General features: G+C 40.5%; 2 protein-coding genes across 3 annotated transcripts in view; both read right to left on the minus strand.

Annotated features, from left to right (window-relative positions):
* Positions 1-12,885, minus strand: part of dhdds (dehydrodolichyl diphosphate synthase) — a 56,721-nt gene extending 43,836 nt beyond the window's left edge. The window contains exons 1-3 of the mRNA XM_060900324.1: positions 12,862-12,885; positions 7,312-7,374; positions 6,869-6,985 (exon numbers count right to left, since the gene is read on the minus strand). Of these exons, the coding sequence (XP_060756307.1) occupies positions 6,869-6,985; positions 7,312-7,374 (180 nt within the window). The 5' untranslated portion in view covers positions 12,862-12,885. The remainder of the gene's footprint in view (positions 1-6,868; positions 6,986-7,311; positions 7,375-12,861) is intronic.
* The window catches only part of hmgn2 (high mobility group nucleosomal binding domain 2), a 419,610-nt gene that overhangs the window by 50,605 nt on the left and 351,248 nt on the right, over positions 1-17,757 (minus strand). The window lies entirely within an intron of this gene.

A 17,757-nucleotide genomic window follows, 5' to 3' on the forward strand; every position in this document is an offset into this window, starting at 1 on the left:
ACCTCTTTGAATTAAATTATGAAAAAAAGAACTTTTTCATGGTATTCTAATTTTTTGAGATGCACTAGTGTGTGTGTGTGTGTGTGTGTGTATATATATATATATATATATATATATATATATATATATATATAAATAAAAGTGCGAGAAAATATCCTTCATAGTGTAAAAAGGAAAAGTAATCGTGATGATCATAACCATCATTCTGCAGCCATACATCATGTCACGTGACATGTCGACTTCTCTAACCGGTATTTTGGCAGCAAACATTTCAAAAGTTTTCAAATGTCTTACACCAAGCTGAGAGGTGACAAACGTCCCGAAACTGTAGCTACACCCACTTTTTCACTTTGTGCAAAGAAAAGGAAGAGGTTTCAACAACAACGCAAATGCTCTACAGAGTATCCCTCGATCCTGACATGTTTGATACTAATAACCACAAGGAAAATACATCACTCCAATCTTTATTCAGTTACCAAAATAGGGTCTTCATACCCAATTTACAAGTGCTGTAAAAATAATATTTTATATATAAAATTACAAATAATATTAAAAAAAACAAGAATCAACTGTGAGCTACTGCTCACTTACGTATTCCCCCCGCTCTTGCTTATATCAGAATGCAAGCAATTGAAGGAATAGGACACTTATTATGAACGTTAACTTCAACAAATAATTAACCCTAAAATAAGTAAGTAAAGCGCAGTGTCTCTCTCCAGGGATTTCAAATAGCATCCTGGTAAACGGTCATTTTGAAATAGCGTCAAAATCCACCCTGTGCGTTTCGTAAATACATTCAGTCGGTAAACAGGAAGTTGATGTGCGACAGACCTGAAAACGGTATACACAGTATAGAACCCCAAGCTGAAGCTCGGTACCAAATATCAAGCAGTTGTGATTTGTAATTGCTGAGAAAAGTGTTACGAAAATTTTGTAAATCCACCCTATACGTTTCGTAAATCCATTCAGTCGGTAAACAGGAAGTCCATGTGGGACAGACCTGAAAACGGTACGCATGGTATAGAACCCCAAGCCTAAGTTTGGTACCAAGTGGCTATGATTTGTGGTTGCTGAGAAAAAGGGTGTTTCGGATGGACGGAGACACGGACAGACAGAGGTACAGTAAACCGGGACTCCCTAAAGTGAATGACGCATGAAATGGAATGACGAATGACAGCTAGTGATTTGAACAATAAATGGTCGCTTGTCATTCAGATTCTTATAAATGGAATAACGATTGAAATGTAGGTGGAATGACATGTTTTCAGCTCATGAAATGGAATGACATTGTTTCTAAGTGGAATGACATACTTTTAGGTTATGTTATCAGTGATATCACCTTTTACAAATGGAATGACAGCGTTTCCAGGTGGAATGACATACTTTTAGGTTATGTTATCAGTGATATCCCCTTTTACAAATGGAATGACAGTGTGTTTAGGTGGAATGACATACTTTGAGGCAATGTTATCAGTGATATCACCTATAACCTAACCCTAACCCTAGAAACAATGTCATTCCATTTGTTAATTTGATATCACTGATAACATTGCCTCAAAGTATGTCATTCCACCTAGAAACCTTATCATTCCATTTGTAAAAGGTGATATCACTGACAACATTAGCTCAAAGTAAGTCAATACATATAGAAACCCTGTCATTCCATTTGTAAAAGCTGATATCCCACCAAGCACCCACTTATCTTATCCTAGGGAGGTCTAAAACGAAAGATTTCAATCGTTATTCCATTCGTAAGAATCTGAATGACAAGGGACCATTTATTGTTCAAATTTACTACCTGTCATTCGTCATTCCATTTCATGTGTCATTCACTTTAGGGAGTCCTAGTAAACCAGTATACCCCCGCTCTGAAGGACATGTCAGCTTGATGTAAGCCTTTTTTTTTTTTTTTTTTATAGTAATCATAAATATCCTATGGAAATATACAGAAAGGGGTTAACCTAATAAGAGTCCGATTTACAAATGTTATCTTCAAACTGATCAGAACAAGATGTGCAGCCACCTCAAAGTAATGCAACTTTGAGTTATGTTTAACCAGAAGACACAGTCATCTATATCCCCCGCCCTATATACCAAGTTTCAAGATATTATTTGTCACAGTTTTCAAGTTCTGCTGCAGGAAACCAACCCGACCTCTTTACACTGACCTCAGCAGCCCATGGCATAAACCCACCGGACCTTTAGTCCAGAGAGCTAAAAATTTAAATTTCTCACATTTTTTAGTCTCAAAAGACACATATCGAGGATTTCGATGTGATGTCACGGCCCGGTGTCCGCCATTTTGAAGGTCAAACTAGCTAATGTCAACAACAGTAACTAGTATGTTACTGTAGCAATGTTTACGTTCAGTCATTTGGATGACTGTTAAAACCTTTCAGTCTCAAGTTTTTCCTTTACTGGATTTGCTAGTTTACTGAGCCAGCGCGCTCGCTCCCAGCCTGCCCGAGCCAGCGCGCTCGCTCCCAGCCTGCCCGAGCCAGCGCGCTCGCTCCCAGCCTGCCCGAGCCAGCGCGCTCGCTCCCAGCCTGCCCGAGCCAGCGCGCTCGCTCCCAGCCTGCCCGAGCCAGCGCGCTCGCTCCCAGCCTGCCCGAGCCAGCGCGCTCGCTCCCAGCCTGCCCGAGCCAGCGCGCTCGCTCCCAGCCTGCCCGAGCCAGCGCGCTCGCTCCCAGCCTGCCCGAGCCAGCGCGCTCGCTCCCAGCCTGCCCGAGCCAGCGCGCTCGCTCCCAGCCTGCCCGAGCCAGCGCGCTCGCTCCCAGCCTGCCCGAGCTAGCGCGCTCGCTCCCAGCCTGCCCGAGCTAGCGCGCTCGCTCCCAGCCTGCCCGAGCTAGAGCGCTCGCTCCCAGCCTGCCCGAGCCAGCACGCTCGCTCCCAGCCTGCCCGAGCTAGAGCGCTCGCTCCCAGCCTGCCCGAGCTAGCGCGCTCGCTCCCAGCCTGCCCGAGCGTGCTAGCTCAGTAAACTAGTAAATACAGTAAAGGAAAAAGTTATAACGGGCTATGTCTCAACAGACTAAGAAGTTATTTCAATGACATTTAATAACATTTTATCCTGAGGACCGAAAGTAAATGAAAATGTGAACAAACCTTAACTGTCAGTGAACAATCCTGGTGGAAGCAGGTAAACGTCGTTCTCTAAGCCTGCTAACCTCAATTTTTGCAAATACCTCTCCCTCTGCTCGCCCTGTAAATGCCCTACGTCGCTGGATAGTGAAGGTGTTTTCTGCATCTCGCTCCTTTTTCTTTTATGTTTTTTCCCTGGTATTTCCCACACGCCTGACTGCAGGTCAGGAAGATCACCCGCGCTGCAAAGCCAGAAAAAGATAGCCTGGTAACGTGTACGGATCACGTACACCAGCATCATTGATTTTCTGGTGATATCGCTTCTTACTCGCGTCATCTAGGCCGGATAAAATACTCGACAATGAGACTTCGTCATGATCAACAGTGTATCGCTACCGGTAGTCGACATATTTGTGACCGTCAAAATGGCGCCGGCTACTTGTTGACATGGCAACGGTCACGTGGGTCGAAAACCTCTATACATTACTTAAATCAACACATATACCAACTTTCAAGACCCCACCACTCATAGTTTTCAAGTTCTGCTCCGGAAACAAAACCTACCCCTCAGACTAACCTGAGAAACGAAGTCTGAAATTGTTTCCATGGAAAAATTTAAATTTCTCAAATTTCTTAGTATGAAAAGGCTCATCTACATCACCTTGTTAACATGTATACCAAGTTTCAAATCCGTATCATGAATAGTTTTGGATATATGCTCCGGAAACGAACACTGCTCTTAGAAACTAAGTCAAAATCAAATATTTTTTATGTAAATATTTGAAGAAAAAAAAAATCCAAAATAGCAAAAGGCACCAGTTCACATGTTGCTTGATACGTATACAAAGTTTCATGAAGATATCTTCAGTAGTTTTAAAGGAGAACTGAAGTCATTTTTAAACTTGCTTTATTTCTTAATTAACGTGTTATTCAATTCCGTTTTCGGTTTTAGTAACCTTATATCGTGACTCGTATTGGCAACTACTGTAATTGCGATTAAATATTATACTTAAATCGGCCTAGTCGGTTTTTAGCCGTGTTGAATTTAGTTCGTTTGGTCCACGGCAGGCGTCGCTTATCTGTGCGATCTTCACGAGACTTGTGCGAGAATTCGAAACGTGAAGTGTCAGCGCTGCCATTTTGAAAACTGTTTTCCAAACGAAATATTGCGCAAAAATGAGTTTAAATGACAATTACTGCCCACTTTATTCAAACTTTCCTGATCGCTATCAAAACAAACAACTTCCGGCTTGATTACGTCAGCATTCGAAAGAGGGCGCGTGCGTCTTTTGATAACGTTGGCAGATGTTCCCGTGTCCGAAATCGCTCCCAACTCACCATATAGGGCACTATATAGTGCAGACGCCATTTTATAGTGCTGTCCAAAACCTTCGTGAGGATTATTTACACCCTATATAGTGCACTCAAAGTATCCCACAATGCATCACGAAAAGTACTGTACAACGATGGTCACTAACCAAAGCTATATATCCCATCATGCATTGCGGTTGCGCTGAAAAAAATCAAATTAAAAGTGTCAAATTTGATTTAATAAAAGGCAGCAGGAAAGAAGAAAAAGTATTCAGCCTTGATTTACAACCCCGATTCCAAAAAAGTTGGGACAAAGTACAAATTGTAAATAAAAACGGAATGCAATAATTTACAAATCTCAAAAACTGATATTGTATTCACAATAGAACATAGACAACATATCAAATGTCGAAAGTGAGACATTTTGAAATCTCATGCCAAATATTGGCTCATTTGAAATTTCATGACAGCAACACATCTCAAAAAAGTTGGGACAGGGGCAATAAGAGGCTGGAAAAGTTAAAGGTACAAAAAAGGAACAGCTGGAGGACCAAATTGCAACTCATTAGGTCAGTTGGCAATAGGTCATTAACATGACTGGGTATAAAAAGAGCATCTTGGAGTGGCAGTGGCTCTCGGAAGTAAAGATGGGAAGAGGATCACCAATCCCCCTAATTCTGCGCTGACAAATAGTGGAGCAATATCAGAAAGGAGTTCGACAGTGTAAAATTGCAAAGAGTTTGAACACATCATCATCTACAGTGCATAATATCATCAAAAGATTCAGAGAATCTGGAAGAATCTCTGTGCGTAAGGGTCAAGGCCGGAAAACCATACTGGGTGCCCGTGATCTTCGGGCCCTTAGACGGCACTGCATCACATACAGGCATGCTTCTGTATTGGAAATCACAAAATGGGCTCAGGAATATTTCCAGAGAACATTATCTGAACACAATTCACCGTGCCATCCGCCGTTGCCAGCTAAAACTCTATAGTTCAAAGAAGAAGCCGTATCTAAACATGATCCAGAAGCGCAGACGTCTTCTCTGGGCCAAGGCTCATTTAAAATGGACTGTGGCAAAGTGGAAAACTGTTCTGTGGTCAGATGAATCAAAATTTGAAGTTCTTTATGGAAATCAGGGACGCCGTGTCATTCGGACTAAAGAGGAGAAGGACGACCCAAGTTGTTATCAGCGCTCAGTTCAGAAGCCTGCATCTCTGATGGTATGGGGTTGCATTAGTGCGTGTAGCATGGGCAGCTTACACATCTGGAAAGACACCATCAATGCTGAAAGGTATATCCAGGTTCTAGAGCAACATATGCTCCCATCCAGACGACGTCTCTTTCAGGGAAGACCTTGCATTTTCCAACATGACAATGCCAAACCACATACTGCATCAATTACAGCATCATGGCTGCGTAGAAGAAGGGTCCGGGTACTGAACTGGCCAGCCTGCAGTCCAGATCTTTCACCCATAGAAAACATTTGGCGCGTCATAAAACGGAAGATACGACAAAAAAGGCCTAAGACAGTTGAGCAACTAGAATCCTACATTAGACAAGAATGGGTTAACATTCCTATCCCTAAACTTGAGCAACTTGTCTCCTCAGTCCCCAGACGTTTACAGACTGTTGTAAAGAGAAAAGGGGATGTCTCACAGTGGGAAACATGGCCTTGTCCCAACTTTTTTGAGATGTGTTGCTGTCATGAAATTTAAAATCACCTAATTTTTCTCTTTAAATGATGCATTTTCTCAGTTTAAACATTTGATATGTCATCTATGTTCTATTCTGAATAAAATATGGAATTTTGAAACTTCCACATCATTGCATTCCGTTTTTATTTACAATTTGTATTTTGTCCCAACTTTTTTGGAATCGGGGTTGTAAAAAGAACTGAAAGATGCAGCTACTTTGTATTGATTAATGTTGGAAATGCGCTCAGTATAATATGGATTTATCACAAAAATACATGCATGTGTTTATTATTTTGAAAACCCACCAGCCGACTGATCTGGCACGTTTTAACTGTGCGAGAGTAATGACGTAAATACCAGCGCGATGGACTAGTGTCCGAAAGTGGGGGTTTTTTTTCCATTTTACCAATGAGCTCACTATATAGTCCTCTATATAGTAATTCCCTATATAGGGAGTAGTGAACGAGTGAGCAATTTCGGACACAGGGTTGGTCACTTGGATTTCCGCTGTACGTTTTACTTCCGTCCTACGACGTCTTGCACAGGTCTCAACAAATCCCGTTTACGGTCATTGCTCTGACACGTGGACTGATATATTCCAGAGCATATTTCAAACACTCATAACTTGCCATAGCAGTGACAAAATAGCGATCAAAAATACATTCCGATATTTAATAAAAGGAGATAAATAGAATTTGGATCTGAATCTGTTTCTCGCTCCATACAGTCGAGGTTCTATAAAATCTTCATGTCCTGCACGACTCAGTGGAAATGAACTCACTTCAGCCAGCTTATCGAAGCCCTGAGTGTGGCCCTCCTGTCTTTCCACGTGTCTCTTACGTGCATAACGTCTGTTCCCATCCATAATGAAGGCCACATGTCTGGGCATCGGCCCTGCCTGCAGACAAATACATGCACGACACAGTCAAGAAAAACAGACAATGTTAAAAACAGATGTTTAGTTCAGGGAAGAAGAAAAAAAAAAAAAAGAAGTGATGACCAAGAGAAGCGTTATGTAAGTGGAATTAGATAGATAAATGTGACGCGTGTCGTTTCCACATTTAAGGGCTGAATGTTGTTGTGCTTCTTGGAATGTTGAGATAAAACAAAAAGAAGATAAACCAATAGAGTCGACTCTGACAGGCGACATGAGCCAAGTGCACTGACTGACTAAAAAGAGCCATAATTTCCATTACACGACCAGAAGCTGAAAAAAAAAGTCACCTTTAGGATGTTGGCAGAGAGCCTTTCAAGAAAGCTTAGTTCTCCTTCTCGGATCCAAGACATCTGAGTATGAGAAAGGGATTTAAATAAAAGCATTCATAAAAACGAAAAACATTTTCACATGATTAGATATAACTCCAAACAACACAAAACATTTCTCCAAACATTACCATTTGATTTCCTCATGGTTACTTCTAGGAACCATTATATAACTTTCTGGGAATGTTCTATTTTGGTTAACAAGGTCAACATTGTTCAGGAAACTTTAAAATAAAATAAAACCAATAAAATAAAAAGGGAACGCAGACCAATAAATATCCTGATGATGGTCTTGGGGATGTTCCCCTAATGTTCCTGAAAGATTCATGTGATTTAAAGATCTGATGACACGAACATGACTCTATGCAATTTCTTAAATAAACTATACAACATGGCAAACATGTTAGATTTCTGTTATAATTACGTGAAAAGAAGCTGTTGTTACGCGAATATCCAACTTTTAATTGCACAGCGCAAGAAAACTGGGTCCGTGGCTCGCGGCCATGTTGTGACGTCAGCGGGAGAACACGCTGCGGTTCACTGGCTGTTCTACTCTGGTTCTACTCGATGGAAATGGCGCATGAAAACGCCGGTGAACTCTCTAGTGCTAGCTCTTCCTCTTCTGGGAGTCTAGAATTGTGTTTTTCTCTTCCGAATAGAATCTATGATAGCCTACCCTCTTTACCCTTTGCCTCTCGTTGCTAGGCGGCAGTTACATGAAAGCCGCAAGCTTTCACAAGCAAATACATGACTGATATCACGCCGACTTTATGATTACATTTATGATTATCATGTAGAATCTATAGCTCTACGTACCTTTATCTTATGTCATTTCACAACACATGTTCTGACAGGAGGACTGTCTTTGGATCCGGCATAGCTACTAGTAGACCCCCTCCGGAATACTGGCAGTGTTGCCAGATTGGGAGGTTTCCCGCCCTGTTAGGCGGTTTCAAGTGCATTTTGGTGGGTTTTGAACATATTTTGGACTGAAAAACTTCAGTAGTATCTGGCAACAGTACTGCTGACATTTTCCAGCCCAAAATATGTTCAAAACCCACCAAAATGCACTTGAAACCGCCCAACTGGGCGGGAAACCTCCCAATCCGGCAACACTGTGTAGGCACTGCTGATGGTAGTAACACACGTTTGTGCTGAACTGAACACCCAAGAGATTCTTTTAAGCTGGGAAGGGTGTCAAAACAACCCAAATCGAAGTGTTCAGAGCACAGGACGGATGTTGGTGAGGGCTCCCGCTTGTCACGAGTGCACCTGACTTGCTTCACCCACTTCGCGTGCAGCTCGGGATCTCTGGGAAACTTAAATAAACTTACCCCATCCTTGTGGGTTTTGGAGCAAAAGCCGGCAACACAACGCGAAGGCATAATAACAACTATATTATATAATGTATAATAATGTCTAATAAAAATACTAATAATGATAAACTGAACACCTGTCGCATCAACAACAAACTGGTAAGTTAGGAGGAAGGTTCTTTCACTGACGTCATATAGCTCCTCCTCCTCATTCGTCTCCTGGGTGCTGCAGCCCTGTCAAATTTGCCCAAATAGCCGCATTTATCATCATAACTTGTAAAATAGGCGCCTTCGTGAATTAATATATGGATCATCGGGAATTACTTTTTATGTTATAAAACATCGCCAAAGATGTCAAAAACGTGTCATCAGCACTTTAAAAGTTAGCAGAATGTTGGGGGAACATTCTCCAAGTTAACTTGGGTTAGTGCAACGTTCCCGAGAGGATCAAACAATGCAAAAGGTTGCTAGAACATACGTTAAGGGAACATTCATTGAACTCATCCTGTGTTACTGTAAGGTTCCTGAAAAGTTCAAATTATCATCAAATTATTTCAAGGCTATCAGATCTTTAAGGTTCTCCAAACCATCCTGGGTCACTGCAAGGTTTCTGAGAGATGTGAATTATTTAAAGGTTACCAGAACATTAAGGCAATGTTCTCCATACCATCTCATGTTAGTGGAAGAATCCTGAAAGATTCAAATTATTTCAAGGTTACCAGAATGTTCGTGGAACATTGTCCCAAACACTCCATTTTAATGTGTGTCTGAGAGGTTCAAATAATTTAAATGTTGCCAGAACGTTAGGGGAACATTCTCCAAACCATCTCATGTTAGTGTAAGGTTTCTGAGAGGTTAAAATCATTTCAAGGTTACCAGAATGTTAGAGGAACATTTTCTGAAACATCTCTGGCTAGTTCCTTAGAGGTCAGAATTCTTTAAGGTTTCCAGAATGTTTTCTGAAACTTCTCTGGTAACTTCAAGGTTCCTGAGAGGTTAGAATTAGTTCAAGGTCACCAAAATGTTGACCATGAGTTGGCCTAGTGGTTCGCGTGTCCGCCTCTCGATCAGATCACGAGTTCTACTCACGGATGGGTCATACCAAAGACCATCATAAAAATGGTACCTACTGCCGTCTGGCAAGGCACGCTGCAATACAGATGCGAGTGGGGAGTCTAACTCTCACAGTTACCAGAGGACTAGTCCCCCACTGTAACCCTAGCTATGTAACAGGCGAGAGGCCAAGGGCTACGGAGATCGGAGCTGCCCTATGCGCCACATGGCGTGGGAAGGACTTTTTTACCAGAATGTTACAGGAACATTCTCTGGATCATCTCTAATAATTTCAAGGTTCCTGAGATATTAGAATTATTTAAAAGGTTACCAGAATGTTAGAGGAATGTTTTCTGGAACTTCTTTGGTAGCTTCAACGTTCCTGAGAAGTTAAAATTACTTAAATGTTACTAGAATGTTAGGGGAACATTCTCAGAAACATCTCTAGCTTGTTCAAGGTTCCTTAGAGGTCAGAATTCTTTAAAAGGTTACCAGAATGTTAGAGAAACGTTTTCTGAAATATTCCTGGTAATTTCAAGGTTCCTGAGAGGGTAGAATTAGTTGAAGGTTATCGGAATGTTACAGGAACGTTCTTTGAATCACCTCTGGCTAGTTCAAGGTTCCGAAGAGATCAGAATTCTTTAAAGATTACCAGAATGTTAGAGGAACATTTTCTGGAACTTCTCTGGTAATTTCAAATGTTCCTGAGAAGTTAAAATAACTTAAATGTTACTAGAATGTTAGGGGAACGTTCTCAGAAACATCTCTAGGTTCTTCAAGGTTCCTGAGAGATCAGATTTCTTTAAAAGGTTACCAAAATGTTAGAGGAACGTTTTCTGAAACATCCCTGGTAATTTCAAGGTGCCTGAGAGGTTAAAATTGGTTAAAGGTTACTGGAATGTTCCGAGAACCAGTCCTGGTCAGTTCAATATTTTCCGTGAGATAGTTAAATAATTTTACCAGAACATTCGGAAAACATTTGGAGAACATTCTCCGAACCATCCTATAGTTATGTAAATGTCATGGGAACATTAGGAGAATGTTCTCTAACATTTACATAACATATTTCCCGATCGTGTAAATATGTTAGAAAACACTCTCCTAATGTTCCCATAACAGTTATGGTATTGTATGAGAAAGAGTGGAGTGAATGAGAAGTATATTAGAGTGGTGCAAGACGTGTATGAGAACAGTAAAACAGCAGTGAGGTGTGCAGTTGGAACGACTGAATGGTTCAAGGTGAAGGTGGGACTCCATCAAGGATCTGCTTTGAGTCCTTTTTTTGTTTGCCATAGTGATGGATAGCTTGACGGACGAAGTGAGGCAAGAGTCACCACGGAACATGATGTTTGCGGATGATATTGTGATACTGTATGTGGTGAAAAGTAGAAAGGAGGTTGAGTTGGGTTTGGAGAGATGGAGGGATGCATTGGAACGAAGAGGAATGAAGGTGAGCAGGAGCAAAACAGAATACATGTGCATCAGTGAGAATGGGGAGGAGAGTGTAGTGAAGATGCAAGGAGTAGACGTAAAGAAAGTTGGTGAATTCAAGTACCTGGGGTCAACTGTGCAGGAAAATAGGGGCTGCGATAGTGAGGTGAGAAAGAGAGAGAGCGTGCAGGCAGGGTGGAGCAGTTGGAGAAGGGTTTCGGGAGTCATTTGTGATAGGAAAGTCCCAGCAAAAGCGAAAAGTAAGATGTATAAGACAGTAGTGATGACCAGCTGTGATGTATGGATTGGAGACCGTACCCTTAATGAAGAGACAGGAGGCAAAGTTGGAGGTGGCGGAGTTGAGGATGTTAAGGTTTGCGATGGGAGGTTGGACAGGATAAGGAACAAGCACATCAGAGGGACAGCACATGTGGAGAGCTTGGGAATGAAGCTAAGAGAGACGAGACTGAGATGGTACAGGCACATCCTGAGAAGAGATGCAGAGCATGTTGGAAGGAGAATGTTGAGGATGGAGCTGCCAGGCAAACGAAAACGAGGAAGGCCAAAGAGGAGATACATGGATGTGGTGAGAGAGGACATGAAAGTGGCAGGTATGGTAGAGAAGGATGCGGAAGACAGGGAGCGATGGAGACAAAAGATCCGCCATGGCGACCCCTAATCGGGAGCAGCCAAAAGAAGAAGATGAAGACACTATATTTCCCTAAAGAAAAAAAAAAAAACTTTCCTGGAAAACCAAATTGTTGTCAGAACATTTCAGGAAGCGGCACGGTGGTGTCGTCGTTAGCGCTATCGCCTCACAGCAAGAAGGTCCGGGTTCGAGCTCCGTGGCCGGCGAGGGCCTTTCTGTGTGGAGTTTGCATGTTCTTCCCGTGTCCGCGTGGGTTTCCTCCGGGTGCTCCGGTTTCCCCCACAGTCCAAAGACATGCAGGTTAGGTTAACTGGTGACTCGAAATTGACCGTAGGTGTGAATGTGAGTGTGAATGGTTGTCTGTGTCTATGTGTCAGCCCTGTGATGACCTGGCGACTTGTCCAGGGTGTACCCCGCCTTTCACCCGTAGTCAGCTGGGATAGGCTCCAGCTTGCCTGCAACCCTGAAGAACAGGATAAGCTGCTACAGATAATGAGATGAGACATTTCAGGAACCAAAAACCAACATTCCCAGAACATTCTGATAACCAGTCAGTGTTGTCTCAGACAGCTGATCAGTTGGTCAGGCAACATGTGATTGAGTTACTTCCTCAATCACATCCTACAGTTCTCACTCATACACACTGCACTGGAATGCCTGCTCTCTCTCTCTCACACACACACACACACACACAGCTCCGTCTGAGATCAAGTCTCATCAATAATACAGTAAAACCCCAACAAGCCAGGGTTGAGTTGCCTGTTTCTGAGCAGGAAGCGTTTCCTGAACAGGGAGCAGCGGAGAGAGCAGAGCAGAGGGAGCGGAGCAGAGCAGAGCAGAGCAGAGCAGGGGGAACAGCAGGTCTCAGAGCAGCTCAGTGTCCTGAAGAGGCCAAAAGGTTTGAGTGACACCAGGAAACATTTCACTAACAAACAGCAGCGTGACAAGGAGGCGGAATAAAACCGCACACTTTCATTCACACAAACCCGAATCCCTCCAGGCTTCACTCTTTAAATTTCCAGCCATTTTTAAAGCAAATACCAAAAGCTCCAACTCACTAACCTGTCGGTAGGGTGACGTCAACTCGTGCTCTGAAAGGAAGTGACGTTTACGGAAACACTAGTGCGTGCAACACTGCACGGTATCCAAAACAAAAGCGGAATTAATACTTTTATTTTAATAAATATAATAAATGTGATAAAATATTTAATATTTGTCTTGAAATATGCATATTTTTGTTTTTGCTTCATGCTGATGTGGAGGTAGGAATAAATGGATTGATGTATTATTTTTTTATTTATCGTTTTTTTTCTGAGATAGTTTATAATTTCTGCATATTTAAAGACAATAATAATAATAATAATAATAATAATAATAGTTGTTGTTGTTATTATTATTATTATTATTAAGAAGAAGTTCTGTTCTTCTTCTTAATAATAATAATAACAACAACTATTATTATTATTATTATTATTATTGTCTTTAAATATGCAGAAATTATAAACTATCTCAGAAAAAAACGATAAATAAAAAATTAATACATCAATCCATTTATTAATTACTACTACTACTATTTTTATTATTATTATTATTATTATTATTATTAAGAAGAAGAAGAAGAGAACAAGAACAATCATTATTATTATTATTATTATTATTATTATTAAGAAGAAGAACAGAACTACTACTATTATTATTATTATTATTATTATTATTATTATTATTATTATGAAGAACAACAACAACTATTATTATTATTATTATTATTATTATTAAGAAGAAGAACAACAACAACTATTATAATAATAATAATAATAATAATAATAATAATTATTATTATTATTATTATTATTAATTATTATTTAGAAGAAGAAAAAAACAACCATTATTATTATTTCAACATTACAAAAGTAGAAAAGACTTTCAACACATAAATTGTGCATGAATAGTTACTCAAACTTCCACTGGAAAAAAGAGAGTTGATTCGCGATTACTTAGCGTATCAGATCACGTGACACCGTTCGACACCTTTGTCTACAGTTATCGACACCATTCCACAATTATCGACATCCAGATGATTATTTATTAAAAAATTTTTTTACAAAAATAAATAAATAATAATAATAATCGGTATGTGGTATGAAGTTAACAAAACATAGCTTTTATTTAAAATTTGTTTTATATAGACATAAAATATCTTTTATATAAATATATGGATGTCTGTGTCTATGTGTCAGCCCTGTGATGACCTGGCGACTTGTCCAGGGTGTACCCCGCCTTTCGCCCATAGTCAGCTGGGATAGGCTCCAGCTTGCCTGCGACCCTGTAGAAGGATAAAGCGGCTAGAGATAATGAGATAAGATAAGAGAAATATATGGATGTCGGTGTTTATGTAAATGAGGAAGTAATTCTAATGTTTGTCAACAAATGAACTGATAATGTTTAACCTGCGTCAGAAAATCTTTTTGTTCCAGTTTCTAAGTATTTTTGTAGATCACATTTTGTTAATCATTCATTGTTGTTTGTATTAATTTCTAGTTTTGTAGTTTACCAACAAATGTCAAGTCAAGCCAAGTCAAGTTTATTTGTATAGCGCTTTTAACAATAAACATTGTCGCAAAGCAGCTTTACAGAATTTGAACGACTTAAAACATGAGCTAATTTTGTCCCTAATCTATCCCCAATGAGCAAGCCCGTGGCGACGGTGGCAAGGAAAAACTCCCTCAGACGACATGAGGAAGAAACCTCGAGAGGAACCAGACCCAAAAGGGAACCCATCCTCATTTGGGCAACAACAGACAACATGACTATAACATTAACAGTTTTAACATGAAGTCAGTTTCATTGATGTTATAACTCTTCATTGATGGAAACTTGAGTGCAAAACTGCTCATGACAACTGCAGTCCTAAAGTTAGCGAGCCAACTGTAGTCCTCAGCCATAAAAGCATTACTGTAAGAGTCCAGAGCGTCCTCCAAGTGTGACTTTCAACTGTCCTCATGGGGCCGTCCTCCACAGGAGCGATGTGATGAGACTCCAACCAGACACAGGGCACCAGGATGGACCAGGCAGGTCTGAGGAGCAGAAGAGGTCAGCATCTCGATCCCAGGACCAACATGTAACTCAGAGGGACAGATTCGGGGGAGGGGGAGAGAGAAAGAGAGAGAAAGAAAACACAGGTTGTTAGGTATGCCCAATGTCACCTGAATAAGTAGGAACAGTATACATATTGCACTGAGTACAAGCAGGAACTCTGGCAACTAACTATGACAGCATAACTAAAAGGGGAGAGCCAGAAGATAACACAGGCATGAGGGAGCCCCGGGACATAAAGCAGCAGCCACTACACCGTCAACAAACTCGAGTGAGCAAGCGAGTGGGGGACTGACAGCATCCATACATCCCAGTTTACCAAAACACTCAATGTCCGAGGACCCTCCAGATCTACTCCTTTACCTCATAAACACCATTAACACAAGGCTTGACTAAACGGATGTGTTTTCAGCCTCGACTTAAACACTGAGACTGTGTCTGATTCCCGAACACTACTTGGAAGGCTGTTCCATAACTGTGGGGCTTTGTAAGAAAAGGCTCCGCCCCTTGATGTAGCCTTCACTATACGAGGTACCAGCAGATAGCCTGCACCTTTTGATCTAAGTAGGCGTGGCGGGTCATAGAGGACCAGAAGTTCACTCAGATACTGTGGTGCGAGACCAGTCAGTGCTTTAAAGGTCAATAGTAGTATTTTATAATCAATACGAAATTTGATTGGGAGCCAATGCAGTGTGGATAAGACGGGTGATGTGGTCATATTTTCTAATTCTAGTAAGGACTCTTGCTGCTGCATTTTGAACTAACTGGAGCTTGTTTATGGACTTATTGGAACATCCAGACAGTAAGGCATTACAATAATCCAACCTGGAGGGAACGAAAGCATGGACTAGTTTTTCCGCGTCATGTAGTGACATTAAATTTCTTATCTTAGCAATATTTCTGAGATGAAAGAAAGCTATCCGGGTGATGTTATCAATGTGAGTTTCGAATGAAAGACTGGGGTCAATAATCACTCCGAGGTCTTTTACTGCTGCACGTGAAGAAACAGAAAGGCCATCCAGAGTTACTGTGTAATCAGAAAACTTACTTCTAGCTGCATGTGGTCCTAGTACAAGTACTTCAGTCATGTCAGAGTTAAGCAGAAGGAAATTAATAAGCATCCAGTGTCTAATGTCCTTTATACATTCCTCAATTTTATGAAGCTGGTGTCTCTCATCAGATTTTGCAGAAACATACAACTGTGTGTCATCAGCATAACAGTGGAAACTAATGCAATGTTTATGAATAATATCACCCAGAGGTAACATATATCAAGAAAAAAGCAGTGGACCCAAGATAGAACCTTGTGGAATACCAAACTTTACCTCAGTACGTCTAGAAATATCACCATTTATATCAACATACTGATAGCGATCAGTTAAATAAGACCTGAGCCAGGAGAGGGCCGTTCCCTTAACTCCCACAACATTTTCCAGTCTATCCAGAAGAATGGAATGATCAATGATATCAAATGCTGCACTAAGGTCAAGCAACACAAGCAGCGAGACACAGCCCTGATCAGACGCCAACAGTAGGTCATTTACTACTTTAACCAACGCTGTCTCTGTGCTATGATGAGGTCTAAATCCTGACTGATACATTTCATGGATGTTATTCCTATGTAAATATGAGCCTAACTGCTGTGCTACAGCTTTTTCAAGGATCTTGGAGATAAAGGGGAGGTTTGATATTGGCCGATAATTGGACAGCTGACAGGGATCAAGGTCAGGTTTTTTAATCAGGGGTTTGATAACTGCTAGTTTAAAGGATTTGGGTACATAGCCAATCGTAAGAGAATAATTTATTATTTTTAGAAGCAGTTCAATTACTTCAGGTATTATCTGTTTGAATAGATGTGTAGGTCGAGGATCTAGTACACAAGTTGAGGCTTTTGATGCCGAGATTAATGAAAGTAATTCAGTTTCTTTTAGGGGAGTAAAACAGGGAATTGATATTGTAACCACGTGAAAATCCAGGTCAGAGGTCGCATGTCATTCCTTGAACCAAAATATAAAATGTCTACTGATATTGTAATATGTGGTAGATATTTACAACAAACTGCAAAAAAAAAAATTCGAAATGGAATAGAAAAATCTGAATATTTCAAGCATGTAATTTTTTATATGCTAGGAATTTAATTCTGCTCTAATTCTATTTATTGATACCAAATACTCTATAAACGTTCCATTCTGTTGTGAATCAGAAAAATAATTATTATAAATCACAGCACTTTTATTTATTTTTAATAAAGTACTTCATCTACTTCAACAATGTTACACAAAGATCGATCCGTAACGGTTGTAAATGTCACTTAATTCCACAGGGTGTCGATAATGGCGGACACTGGTGAAAGTGATCGCTATTATCGACACCTCACACACGTGACTTCTCAAACGCACATTTAGATACAAAACGGCGACTGTGAAATGAAAGAGTAAGAAACAAAGTAGGTTTCGACAAGATCATGAAATATCGGTGAATTTGATCAGTAGAAACATGTCCATGATCTTTCCACCATGTTTACCTATGATGAGAACGTCCAGGTTTTCTGAAAAATTGCTGATCATGCTAAAAAAATTCCATCTCTGATAACGAGCTGTGTCATCAGACGACAAGATCAAAGGGCGAGGCGGGTCTTTCAGTTGATTAATTAACCAATAATAACTGTTGTAACTGAAACACATCTTTGTAAAATTGTTTTTATTGGTAAATCTGAAAAGGTGTCGATAATTATGGACTGTCGATAATTGTAGCTGCCGCACTATTATTATTATTATTATTGGAGAAAAAGAGAAATAATCCTTATAAAAAGCCATTAATAATAATAATAATAATAATAATAATAATAATAGAAGGATAAAGTGG

The sequence above is a fragment of the Neoarius graeffei genome, chromosome 19 (assembly GCF_027579695.1).
Source record: "Neoarius graeffei isolate fNeoGra1 chromosome 19, fNeoGra1.pri, whole genome shotgun sequence".
In the NCBI taxonomy this organism is placed as follows: domain Eukaryota; kingdom Metazoa; phylum Chordata; class Actinopteri; order Siluriformes; family Ariidae; genus Neoarius; species Neoarius graeffei.